The 12,485-nt window shown below is 51.6% G+C and overlaps 1 protein-coding gene across 9 annotated transcripts in view; it reads left to right on the forward strand.

The window, feature by feature from the left end:
- Nucleotides 1-12,485, forward strand: part of MTMR14 (myotubularin related protein 14) — a 39,047-nt gene that overhangs the window by 11,449 nt on the left and 15,113 nt on the right. For all 9 annotated transcript variants that reach the window (XM_040995125.1, XM_040995130.1, XM_040995126.1 and 6 more), the window contains 6 exons: nt 1,856-1,931; nt 2,203-2,263; nt 3,458-3,580; nt 5,801-5,874; nt 9,500-9,570; nt 9,667-9,741. In XM_040995125.1, the coding sequence (XP_040851059.1) occupies nt 1,856-1,931; nt 2,203-2,263; nt 3,458-3,580; nt 5,801-5,874; nt 9,500-9,570; nt 9,667-9,741 (480 nt within the window). The remainder of the gene's footprint in view (nt 1-1,855; nt 1,932-2,202; nt 2,264-3,457; nt 3,581-5,800; nt 5,875-9,499; nt 9,571-9,666; nt 9,742-12,485) is intronic.

Genomic DNA, 12,485 nt, shown 5'->3' on the forward strand with positions numbered 1-12,485 from the left:
GCCTGTGTGGGAGGGAAGGGAGCAGGCCAGCAGATCACTGAGGGTGCTACACAGTTGCAGCGAGGGCTAAGTATGAGGTGGCTCTGGAGGGTCTCACTGTTTGTGGGAGCTTTATCCAGGTCCTGTCACTCCTCTTCACCACCTCCTCACCCTACGACTGTCTTTGCTGACCTGCACACAGTGCCTCGGTTCAGTGCTTCCCCGGGATCAAGAATACTGGGACATGTGCTGGGTCCTGGAAAGACAGGTAAAAAGACAGCCCTTGTGCCCTGCAGGTCTCCTGATGGGGAAGGCAAACCTGTGCACAGATGGGCAGAGCAGGGCTCCTAGTGAGTCAGCCCTGGTGCTCAAATGTGGGGCGCACAGCGGTCAGCGACTCCTGCAGCAGTGGCCATGTCACTGTCTCCCTGCTCCGGGGGCCTGTGACAGGCTGGGCAGGGAGAGGAGTGAACAGAACCAGTTTGCCTCCTTCACAGCTCAGCCCATCATGGCTGTTGGGGTCGAGCATCTGCAGGTTCAGTTCTAGTTGACAGAGTTTAAATTTTAAGGCAAAAGCAATGTGGAAGGATTATTAAAAATAGTTATATTTGAGGGGAGATCTGTGTTTACCTTAAATGCTAAATCTCTTGCTTCTAAAAATTTAGCAACCTGCTTGATAAAAGCTTTAAATACACTGAAGACAGTGAAAAAAAAGTAAAAACTAATTTTTAAAGTGATTGAAAGTTGCCAGTAGTTTGGACATGTTGCATAAAATAAATTATTAAAACATATTGAGAACTCCGTTTAAGCCTTGAAAGGTAAGATTGCCAGCCTGCCATTTTGCTATTTTAGACCATTAAGCGTGAGGCATTTCATCTTGTTTCTCTCCGAAGCAGTGGGAGCAAAGACCTGCCTTTTTCGCTGTTTGCCAGTGTGGTGGGGGCTCAGCTGGCCCTGCATGTCGGAGGCCCTCACTGCCTTCCTCCACTGTGAAGCTGAAAGGCTGAGTTATGAGTTGTGGTGGTGAGGCCCCCGGAGCAGGGGTGCAGGGTTTGCCTCTGCAGTGGGCCCCACTTCTGATTGTTCTTGGGTTTGGTACCTCCTTCAGGGTCTTGGCTACGTGGTCTTCATCTGACTGGGCCCATGCCTTCCTGCCTTGTTGCCTGGAAACACTGGGATGGTAGAATGGGTTGGGGAGGAGAGTTGGGGGCAAGAGTCTCAGGGTTCCACAGCCCTAGTGAGGATATGTGCTCAGAAAACTGAACAGAATGCCAAGGTGATTGCAGCGTGGTGCCCTGGTGAGAGAGCTGGAAAAGGATGGTGTGCAAAGCTACACACATATACTCACTCACTCTGTAGTTGCTCCCCCACGCTGTATACACACACACTCCAGCTTCCCCTCTCCTCCTCCCACACGAAGCAGTTCTCTGCACTGTAAGCTCCCAGCTTCAGAGGGACAGAAGTTTGGACCCTCTGTGACTACCCCTTATTGTGGGACCTGTTACTTCCCTTAATCTTCCTGCGCTTGTTTTTCTCATTGTTACCGATGCAACAGCAGTGTCTGCCACCTGCCACATCTTCCCCACAGGCTGTGGTGCTAATCCCCTGAGAAGATGGTGTGAGTGTTGCAGTGCCTTGCCCAGCACGTGCCCCACATCTTAGACACTCCTGGTGCCTCTCTTGGGCGGGAAACTTCCTGGTCAACATGGCGGCTGTGGTTGAGTTCTGGGCACCCTTCAGATTGACTGCTGGCAATGAGTGCGCCCAGAGTACTTCGGGACCTGTTGATTGGCCCAGAAGAATCTTGAGTCCCAGGTGTTCCATCGGCCGTACACGTGAGAGACCACGTGACCCTGAAATGCTGTTTCTCTCCCAGCACATCTGCAGGTCGGCCACGCTGGCTGGATGGGGGGAGCTGTATGGACGCTCTGGCTACAACTACTTTTTCTCAGGTGAATGTGGAATAGTGTCCTCTGACTAGGAGCAAGGACCCATGGGCAAGAAGAGTCAGGATAGCCTAGGTGACAGGTGCCAAAGAACTGAGTGGAGCCCAGGGGCGCCGGGCAAACAGGAATTCACCAGGGGGTGAAGTCCCTGGACTGACAGGACACAGTGCTAGAAGGAGGGGTGGGGGACTATGGTTGGTCCAGCCCACCCGTGACCAGGCAGGGAGGGGGGCAGCTCGCACCACAGGCTCCACAGGACCCACTGGCTTCTCCACAGGGGGTGCAGATGATGCGTGGGCTGATGCGGAGGACGTCACGGAGGAGGACTGTGCTCTCCGGTTAGTGCTGGGCCGTAGAGGGAAGGACATGGGTTGGGGCTCAGGTAAGGAACTGGCTCCTTGCCTCCTGTCTCACAGATCTGCCCCTGGGTTAGGGGTGTTGCCATCCTTCCCCACGTTGGCCACTGGATCCCCAAGTTTGTCTCCTCCTGACTGGTGACACATCAAGATGTAGAAGGGAAAGTTACTCCCAAGTTCTTGTTGCTGGAGCCAGGTCCAATGCTGGGTGGTGATGTGAAACCTGTCAGTTTCCTGCTGTCTATTACACTGCACCTTTGCTATTGAGGTACTGGGGAGGGCCACAATCCTAGTCACCCCACCTTCTGTGCTTGGCTGCATGCTGGGCAACCTTTGTGTCAGAATACTGAGCCCTGGCCGAAGGTGACGAAGATTTCTCCTGCTCCTCTCCTGATGTTTCAGCAAGCACTTGAGAAAAGCTCCAGGCCTAGCTTGTGTCCCATGCTGAGTCTGGCTGTTGTCATGTCTCTGGGTTGCCGTGAAATCAGCTCCAGATAATGGCTAGTGCTGACAGGGTGTCTCCCTGCGCCTGTGAGCTCTCATTGTGCAAACGTGTGGGGCTCTGCCCCAGGTCAGGTGGCTTCTGCCTCAGCCATGTCACCTGCTGCAGTGTACACTGTCCCCGGCAGAGGATGCCATTGCCTGGTGCTGCTGATTGTGTGTACATGTGTGTGTGAGATGCAAGACAGCTTCCCGCTCAGCACACCTGCAAGGGACGGTCACAGACAAAGCAATTCTAAAAGTCTGTCTCTACGAGTTCCTCCTGTGTGTCAGGCAAGTCCTGTGTCTCAAAATGATCATAAATAGGGGAAAGAAAGGGACTGGAGGGAGATGAACTGACTCACATACTCCATTAGCCACCTGCCTGCTGTTTTTTACAACTTGGAGATTATCTGGCTTCTTGATGTCAAGCAGGGTCTGAGAGCCTTTCCCTGTTTCTGGCTGCAGATTGCTGCTCTTTGAGATGTGTCCCAGAGAGTGGATAATCTCTTAGAAAGTCACCTTCCCTGGGTCCTCCTTAGGAACAGCCAGCCTTACCACCCTCTCCACTGTCTTAGATTTTGTAGGAGGGGTATGGGTTCCTGGCAGGGACACTTGTCCTGCGCTCTCCAGCACCAGTCCCCACAATGAACGTGCTATGTGACCATTCCACGCCCCCCACACTCTTAATTTCAGAAGTGGCGACATGCATCTGTTTGATAAGGTCAGAGGCTATGACATCAGGCTGCTTCGCTACCTGTCGGTCAAATACATCTGTGACCTGATGGTGGAGAACAAGAAGGTGAAGTTTGGCATGAAGTAAGTACAGAGAACCATTACACTGCAGGGTAGATGGGGTGTTCAGGCCTGCAGGACTGCTGAGGGTACACGGTGCCACTGCTGGCCCTGCACCTGATGCTGTGTGTGTCATCTAGCTGTGTCTTCACGCAATAACTCCCCATTTTTAAAATAATGTATATATTTTTTCCAAATATATATTTGCTTTTATTGGAAAGACAGATTTGTAGAGAGAAAGATATTCTATCTGCTGGTTCACTCCTCAAGTGGCCAAAATAATGAAGCTGAGTCGATCTTAAGCCAGGAACCAGGAGCTTCTTCCAGATCTCCTAGGCAGGTGCAAGGGCCCAAGGCTTTGTACTCAACTGTTTTTTTCCAGGCTACAGGCAGGGAGCTGGATGGGAAGTAGAGCAGTTGGGATACGATCTGGCAGCCATATGGGATCCAAGTGCATACAAGGCAAGGATTTAGCCATTGAGCCATCACTCACACAGGGCCTATGCAGTACCCCTTTTTACATCCAAGAAGCTGAGAGGGAAAAACATGAGGTCAGGTGGTGACAGGTACATTGGTGAGTGACCAGAACCCTGCTGCTCTTTCCTGTCGGACACCATTCTCCCCAGCTCCAAGTCCTTTGACCTCTCGAGGCTTCGGAGGGTAAACAGTGCATTCTCAGGTTTTGCTTTATTGACGACTGTTGGTGAAAATAATGTATATGGGATAGTCAGTCTTATAATGTGAAATCTTCCTTAAAAAGGCAGCCTTTGCTTAGTGGAATGAGATTATAGTTATTCCCAGTATTTTAACATCCTAAAAAATTTTCTTAGAATTTCGGACAGGGGTGAGTGCTTCACCTAGCAATTAAGTTACCACTTGAAGGGCCAGTGTTGTGGAGCGAAGAGAAAAGTCAAACCACACATGGGCACTGGTTCAACTCTGGCTGTTCTGCAACCCACCCAGCTCCCTGCAAATGGCGTCAGAGAGCGTAGCAGAGGAAAGGTCCGTGAACTCACCTGGGAGCTCATGAGAAGCTCCTGGCTTTTGTCTTGCCCTTCCATAGCCATTGCAGCCCTTTAGGGAGTGAACCAACGGTGGTGGATCGATCTCTCCCTCTCTAATTAGGTGTTTCAAACAAATGTAATAGTAAATCTTTAAAAGGTGCCACAGGCCTGGTGCAGTAGCCTAGGAGCTTAAGTCCTAGCCTTGCACATGCTGGGATCCCATATGGGCGCCAGTTCATATCCTGGCAGTCCCACTTCCCATCCAGCTTCCTACTTGTGACCTGGGAAAGCAGTCGAGGATGGCCCAAAGCCTTAGGACCCTGCACCTGCGTGCGAGACCTGGAAGAGGGTCTGGGCTCCTGGCTTTGGATTGGCTCAGCTCCAGCCATTGTGGTCACTCGGGGAGTGAATCATCAGGCAGCAGATGTTTCTCTCTGTCTCTCCTCCTCTCTGTATATCTGACTTTCCAATGAAAATCAGTAAGTCTTTAAAAAAGAAAAAAGTAAGTGCTTCTGGGAATACTCCATCCCAAGCCTGGCCTCAGTTACCATTCCAGCTCCATGCTAATGTGCACTGTTTTAGACAGCAAGTGGTGACTGAAAAGCATGGGTTTCTGACTCCCTAGTGGAGAGCACAGGCTGAGTTCCTGGTCCCCAGCTTCACTGTGGCCCAGTCCTAGCAGGTGGCAGCCCTGACTTTGTCTCTTTGTCTAAAATAGAGCAAATGAGTAGAGAAGAATCGAGCATAGTGACACTGCAGCCAGAGCTCATCCCCTGAAGATGTCTGGGTATTCCTGTATCCTTGCCTCACCTCACCTGCTACAACACTTCCCAGTGTCCCTCTCAGGTGCCGTCAGTTAACAGGTGGCACAGTGGCTATGCAGAGGGCAGTAGAGCGTAGCGTTTTCTGAGACGGTCCCTTTTTGAACTCTGGTATTCAGTCTTGTCTGCCTCTACCCTCCTGTGTCAGAGTAGTAACATTTGGTATGAATGTGGGGCTCAGGCGGAAGATGTTTCTGCAACTCCCGATTGCTTTGAGAGTGATTGCTCTCCCTGGAGAAATTAGAACAGCGAGTGCAGAAGTTAAGTTCTCATCTATTCAAAGCAAGCCGCACTGAAGGGACTCATTTGTAACTGAAGAATAGCTTTTAGCTGAAGGTTCTTGTTAAGGAGTGGCCTGGCTGGTGTGGGGGGGGGGGAAGGTGCTCTCATAACACACTGTGTCCCCCTCTTGCTTGCAGTGTGACCTCCTCTGAGAAGGTGGACAAGGCCCAGCGCTATGCCGACTTCACCCTCCTCTCCATCCCCTATCCAGGTAGGGAGCTGTATTCTCGTCTAGTGTGACAGACTTCCTTGGTGTGGTGCCCCAGGAACTTCCTGGGAGAAGCTTATGTCAGCCAGCACAGGACATTTGACTTGTAGACACAGTCACTCTTGCTTAGGGTTAGACAGTGTCCTAGAACGGGCTTTCCATTTATAACTCAGGAGGTGAGTGCTCCTTGTCCACTTATCTTTCCCAGCTTCCTGGTGTCTTGTGTGGCAGCTGGAACCTTGGCAGCATTAGCTGTGGGTTTTGCTGTGTGGGTTAGATCATGTGTGTCAAAGGTTCTGACATAGGAGTTCCTATGGAAATGTAAAGTGATATTATCAGTGCTCTGTGTTAGTAGCTGTGGCCTATGGGGACATGAGCCACTTTGTGCATGTCTTACAGAGATTAAATTCTTAGGGAAATCTCTCCAGTATATTTTGATACCAAAAAAACTTGGAGGTCCCTGCCATGGTGGGGTCTTCAGAAAGTTTGTGCAACATGCACTTGATGAGAAAACTCTCAATTACTTTGTTTTGTTGTGGCAGAAAAATGAAATTTTAATTCTGTTTCTTATGAACTTTTAAGATTCATTTAAGACAGAAAAAGGGATCTTTCATAGTTGGCTCACTACCTTAAATGGCCACATTAGCCAGAGCTGGGCCAGGCCAACGCTAGGACCTTCATCTGCATCCTTTATGAGGGGGTCGGAGTCACAAGCACTTGAGCCATCTTCCTCTGCCATCCTGACACACTGGCAGGGATTTGAACACAAGTGGAACAGTCAGGACATGAACCACTGCTTGCATGTGGTGTGCTGGCATCACAAGTGGCTGTCCAGTCTGCTGTGCCGCACACCAGACCCACTTCATGCATTTCTTTTAATTTAAAGATTCATTTATTTACTTGAAAGGTAGAGTTGCAGAGAGGGTGAGACATAGAGATCTTCCATCCACTAGTAATACACTCCTCACATGACCATGATAAACTGGGGCTGAACCAGGCCAGAGCCAGGAGCCAGGCGCTTTATCTGGACCTTCTGCATGGTGCAGGGGCCCAAGTACTTGGGCCATCTTTCACTACTTTCCAAGGCACGGTAACGGGACTACAGTGAGGCAGCTGGAACTTGGACCAGTGCCGCTATAGAATGCCAGTGCTACAGACCCTGGTTTTACCTATTGTACCACAACATTGGCCCCTTTGATGAACTTTTTGATGTGTAGTCATGGTTCTCATTTAAGGCAGTTAAGCATTCTGGCACAGCTGCCTGTTGAGCAAGAGAAGTCCCCAAGCCAGACATGACATCATCATGAGACTTTGTCACAGATAGCAGGGCCTTGCCCATATCCCTGAAGTGTCTGCTTTGCACCCCATTTCTTCAGTCTCAGAGCAGCAGAGCCAGTAGCCAGGACAGGCTAGTGACAGCCCAATGGCAATGCGTTGGGCAGCTGACATTTGGGAATAGAGCCTGGTGGTGCCTCTTTGGTGTAAATTTCAGCTCCAGGTATGGTAGAAGCTTTGGTACACTGCCACAGAGCTGTAGCCAGGACAGGTTAGTGACAGCCCCATGGCAGTGACAAGCTTGTCAAGTTGTAATGCAGCTGCTCTGTGGTGGGATCTGTCTGTGATTACAGCACAGGAAAGGTCTTTCTTTAATCAGCCCAACAGCAATTCAGTGCGTGGTGGTTGCGCAGCCACCAGGAAGGCTTGGGCGCAGGCCCAGTGCAGTCAGTGGAAAGGGGTAGAGGAAGGTGCCTGACATTTCTCCATTCTTCTGTAACTTTGTGGCACTTCTGCAGATTGTGTGTGTATTGGAACCAAGGACAAATGAACTAGAAGTCCAGAACACCAGGGCTGGGGTCATAGGAAAAGCACTTTATATTGGATTAAGTTTTTTTAATTTCTAGAAACAGAATTTCACTGCCCATGCCAAACTGTGAAAGGCCCTTGGATGCCATTGAAGGCTTTTAGTTGGACCTTACAGTGGCCTCGAGGCTCAGGCCTGGTGTGCCCTGAGAGGGGTTTTGGTGTTCCTCTGCAGCTTGCGTTTAGACCTGGCCTTCATCTCTAAGGGCACCAAGCCAGATGGGGCCAAAATGCCACCATGCACGTCTAATTGGTTTCCTCCTGGAGTGGGTACTTGACAGCCACTCACTCCCTGTCTTCCCGCCTGCCGGGAGTTGAGAAGCTTGTTCAGGTAATGAACGTTGGGCAGCGCCCTGGGCACAAGTCTATTTTAGCTGCATCCGCTTCTCACCATGCTACGTCAAGAGGCTGGGCCAAACTCAGCCTGCAACCTACGGTGCTGACTGGCTCAGCTGGCATTTGGGAATAGCGAGCACTTCACCAGGGCCCTGAGAGGTAATTGGTATCTCTTCTAGACCTGTGTCTGCTGTTTCTCATCCTCCTTTTGCCCCGGGAGAGGCTGTTTCCTGGCTTCACAGGGCTGCAGTGCCGCAGTGTGCGTGTGGACAGCAAGCAGGATCTGGAATGCGTGGAGTATCTGTAGGCCCCCCTCAGCAGGCCTCCGGAGCGTTCCTGTGTTCTGTGGGTGGCCTCTGACAGGAGCTTGCTCCTCTGAGGTCTCTGGGCACCTCCATAGAATTAGGATGAGAGGGTGGGAGGTAGGGTGGGGCTTTCCCCTTTGTTACTCCCCTAACACTAGATACATGGCAAAATGAAAAAAAAAAAAAAAAAAGAATTAGGATGAGAGTGTGTTGCTCTTGGTACCTCACCTGTCTTCCATGTGGAGAGTCACGTGGCCCCTGAGGTCTGTGGGCTCTGGCTTCTGAGGGACTGAGCCTGAAAACGGCAGGCCGCTGCTCTCTGACTAGTCCTGTCCCCTGTCATCCCTGTGCTGCAGTTGGCTTCAGCAGAGACAAGCTGTGGCCTGGTGGCGGATGGGCAGGACGGTGCCAGTGCACATGCCCCGGGGCTGTGCCAGGGTTCTCCACATGTTGCTTTACTCTTCAACAGCCATTTTGCAAATAGGAAATCGAGTGTTAGGGTAGTTACCTAGCTTGTTTACAGCTAGGAGTGAGTGAAAAGCTGAGATTGAAGCTGGGAAGGGTGCCAAAGCTCTGTGCTCTCCATGGCTCTTCTCCTTTCTCCTGAGTTCTCCCCCATCTGGAGAGTGAACCCACAAATGAAACCTCTCTCCCTCTAACTTTCAAGTAAAGTGAATAAGTATTTTTTTTAAAGAAAAAATAGCAGTGTTGCTTACCTCTTTCAGTCAGCTTGAAACCTTGTTAGATGGGAACTTGAAAGATGTTTCAGGTGCTCAGAGCACGTGGGGCTGACGTCGGGCAACATGAAGCTGTTTGCCACATGTGCAGTGCTGCAGGGCCTGGTGGGACAGGGAGCTACAGTGAGGGCAAGTGACCAATGACCTGTGCGCACACACAGGACGGGCGAGAGCAGGTGGTACCATGTGGGCAGGTCATAGGCTCAACTTAGTCCTTGGTCCTTGAGCCTCCCAGTCCTCAACCTTGTCAGCCTTGGACCCTGGGAACCTCCAGCAAGGAGAAGTGTGTGAGCACGAAGCCATCCTCCTCCAGCACTCGGAGCTGCCTTAGCCAGAGCTGCTTCGGGAGACTGGCTGGGACTGTGTGTCTAATGATGCTTTTTTTTCCAGGCTGTGAGTTCTTCAAGGAATACAAGGATCGGGATTACACGGCGGAAGGGCTGATATTTAACTGGAAGCAGGTAGGAGCCCTGTGGTGAAGCAGCCTTTCTGCAACTTGCCTGTCCCATAGGCATGAAGCTCTCTCCAGCTGTCTCACAGATGTCTTTGTTTCCCAGGACTACGTTGATGCCCCGTTGAGCATCCCCAACTTCCTGACCCACTCTCTGAGCATTGACTGGAGCCAGTATCAGGTGAGGGAGAGACACAGGGGCCCCTTGGCTCCTGCACCACAGGGTCCTTAGGTACAAGTTGTACCGATGGACCTCTGACAGCTCAGGAGAGGAAGAGTTGCCCACCATGCCGGTGGCTCTAGCTTGTCCTTGGTCCCCAGTCAGAACTCTCTGAACGTGGCTCCTTCAAAGACTTGCCACTTCCAAGGGTTCTGTCTCCAGAGGATCTCGTCAGGTCTGTGCTCTGGATCGGGGCTCCAGTGATGTTTTTCCGTTTTCTGTGTATTCTGGAGAGGAATGCAGAGCTGCCTGGCCTTGTTTGTTGATGGCAGCTGTCTGATGGTTTCCATTGACCTGTCCTGGCGCCTGTCTTTCCAGCAGATGCTGTGTCCCACCCTCTGTAGCTCGAACAGGTTCATGGCTTCTACCAGCCTCACTGCCACCTGCTTCAGATGGCACGAGTGGCAGTGAGCGTTATGGCAAAGCAAGTTAAGCTGCTGCTTGGAGTGCCTGCATCTTATGTGAAATGCTGTCTGTGTCCTGGCAACTGTGCTTCCAGTCTAGCATCCTCTGTGATACAGCTCTATAGTGTGTGTATCAGCAGAGAGAAGATACTTCCCAACCCCTTTGTCTTCCTTCCAAATAGATTAAGGGGTGTGTGTGTGTGTGTGTGTGTGTGCGCGCGCATGTATTTAAAGGAAAAACAAAAAATCAAAAAACAAGGTGGCAGGTAGCCTTGTAATTCCTGCTCCCTTTCCCTTTATCTGCTGCCTGCTCCCAGTCTGCTCGCAGCTCTCTTGTCTGGCTGACACACTGCCCTTCAGGATTTGGCTCTGTCCTAGGAAGATTTCCCTCATCTACCTCCTCTTCCCCATCTCTGGCAGGTTGGATGCCTGCATCTCTATTCCCATTAACCCCTGGGCATGTTTTTCATGGAATTTCCCACAACACTGTGGGCACTGGTTGAGAGGTTACTGCTCTGAGCCCCAGGAGAAAGAGGACCCACAGTTTGTGCCTTGCTAATTCCAGGGCAGCCTGGGGCCTAGACCCAGTGGTCACCAGCAAGCACCCTGCTTGCTGTTGGCTGTCTGTGCACCAGGACTCCTTTGTAATGTACCATTTGTGATGTGTTCTGCTGGCTTGTTCCTCTCATGCCATCAGCAGCAGTCCAGGTCTGCAGCATGGGTGGCAGGAACCCAATTCTCTGCTGTCACTGCTCTCCCAGGGTTTACCTTAGTAGGAAATAGGAATCAGGATTCACAGGCACTCTGTGATGATGGGTCTAAACTGGCAACATCTAAGCTGCTGGCCTCAGTCTTCCTCCTCCACAGGGTTTGTACCGAGATCTCAGAGTCTCTCGCATGCGCTGCTCTAGTCCCAGCTGGCTCTGTTTGCTCCTCACACAAGCAGACAGGTGCAGATAAATTACTGCTGAATAAGATGTGACTAGTGGGGTTGTACTTTGGCTTGCCAAGGATACGTACCCTTTTAGGAAAGGATCTTTTGCATTGGGGCAGCTGTGCCTGCTGGGGCTGGAACCCCAAGGCTTGAAAGCCTTAAATAATGGCCTCAGCACTCCCATTGTAGGCTTGCCAGTGCCTGTGTCAGTTATGGCCAGACCCACATTTGGTCATTGGAATGTGGTCGCTAAACAGATTGTAATGACACTCTGGTAGCCCCCTGGGAGTAGACACTGCTGGTGGCCAGTGAGAGGACAGTGTTGCAGCCTCTGCTGTGAGGCCTCCACAGCCAGCCACATCCTGCTGCTTAGCGCTGGGTTCTGGAACCTCTCCCATTTGCTCCCAGCATTGCCTGGGGAGGTCCTTCTGGCCTCCACCTCTTGTGAATCGCCTGATCCAGGCCCTGTCATCCCAGTGTCTCTTGCCTGAGCATGCGGTCAGCTCCAGGCACTCATGCAATGGGGAGTAAGAACCTCAGAACAAGTGGAGCCCACCAGCTCTTGCTGTTCCCTTCCTCCTCAGCCCCACTGCCCTTCAACTCCTGAGTAAGCATCTCCAGGTTCACACTTGCATCTCCTAGTTCTCCCCTTCGACTCCCACGTCAGCACCTTAGAGAGACCCTCTCTGATGGCCCCTCAGCCCCTCAGCTCTGTGGAATCCCAAGATGGTGCAGTTTCCTAGAGACCTTCTTTTAGTCTCACACCAGTGTGACCCTCTGAGGCTGAGCCCTTGGCAGCAGTGTGCTGTGATGGCTACTGAAGCACAGCCGACAGGCATGTAGTCCACCTGTGCATCTTGCTGTATTTAGTCAGGGGTTGAGTTTTGTGCAGGTCTGCTCCCACAGGCCACTGCGGGGGCTGTTTCGGTTCCCTCTGACACTGAAGAAGGTTCTGCCAGCGCCTCCTGATTCCCATATGCTGGACTTTTGAGACACCGAGATGCCAGAATGGCCTCATGGGCTTGCCTTGGTAGCAGATTGTAAGTGGTGGCTGCAGATGGCCCCACAGGGCAGGTAGTCATGCTGTGGGGGAGAAAGACTTTGCAGCCAAGAGGAAAAGTGCTCTCTTTGTTCAAGTGTAAACCAGGGTCACCCTGGCACATTGCCCAGGTGCCTCTCCTAGTCACTGTCCTCTCAGATGTGTGGCTCCTACCTGGTGTAGCAGGATTGGGAGGCCCATCTCTCGGCTCAGCCATGTGACGGTGGGCCTCGGCCAGCTCATTCCGTCCCCCTGCGTGGCTCAGCCCCAGCACTGGGATCTGTTGTCTTTGCAGGTACTCAGGTCTGCTTCAGGGAGCCACTGTAGT

This window comes from Ochotona curzoniae, unplaced genomic scaffold (assembly GCF_017591425.1).
Source record: "Ochotona curzoniae isolate NIBS_2020 unplaced genomic scaffold, NIBS_Ocur_1.0 contig_908, whole genome shotgun sequence".
In the NCBI taxonomy this organism is placed as follows: Eukaryota; Metazoa; Chordata; class Mammalia; order Lagomorpha; family Ochotonidae; genus Ochotona; species Ochotona curzoniae.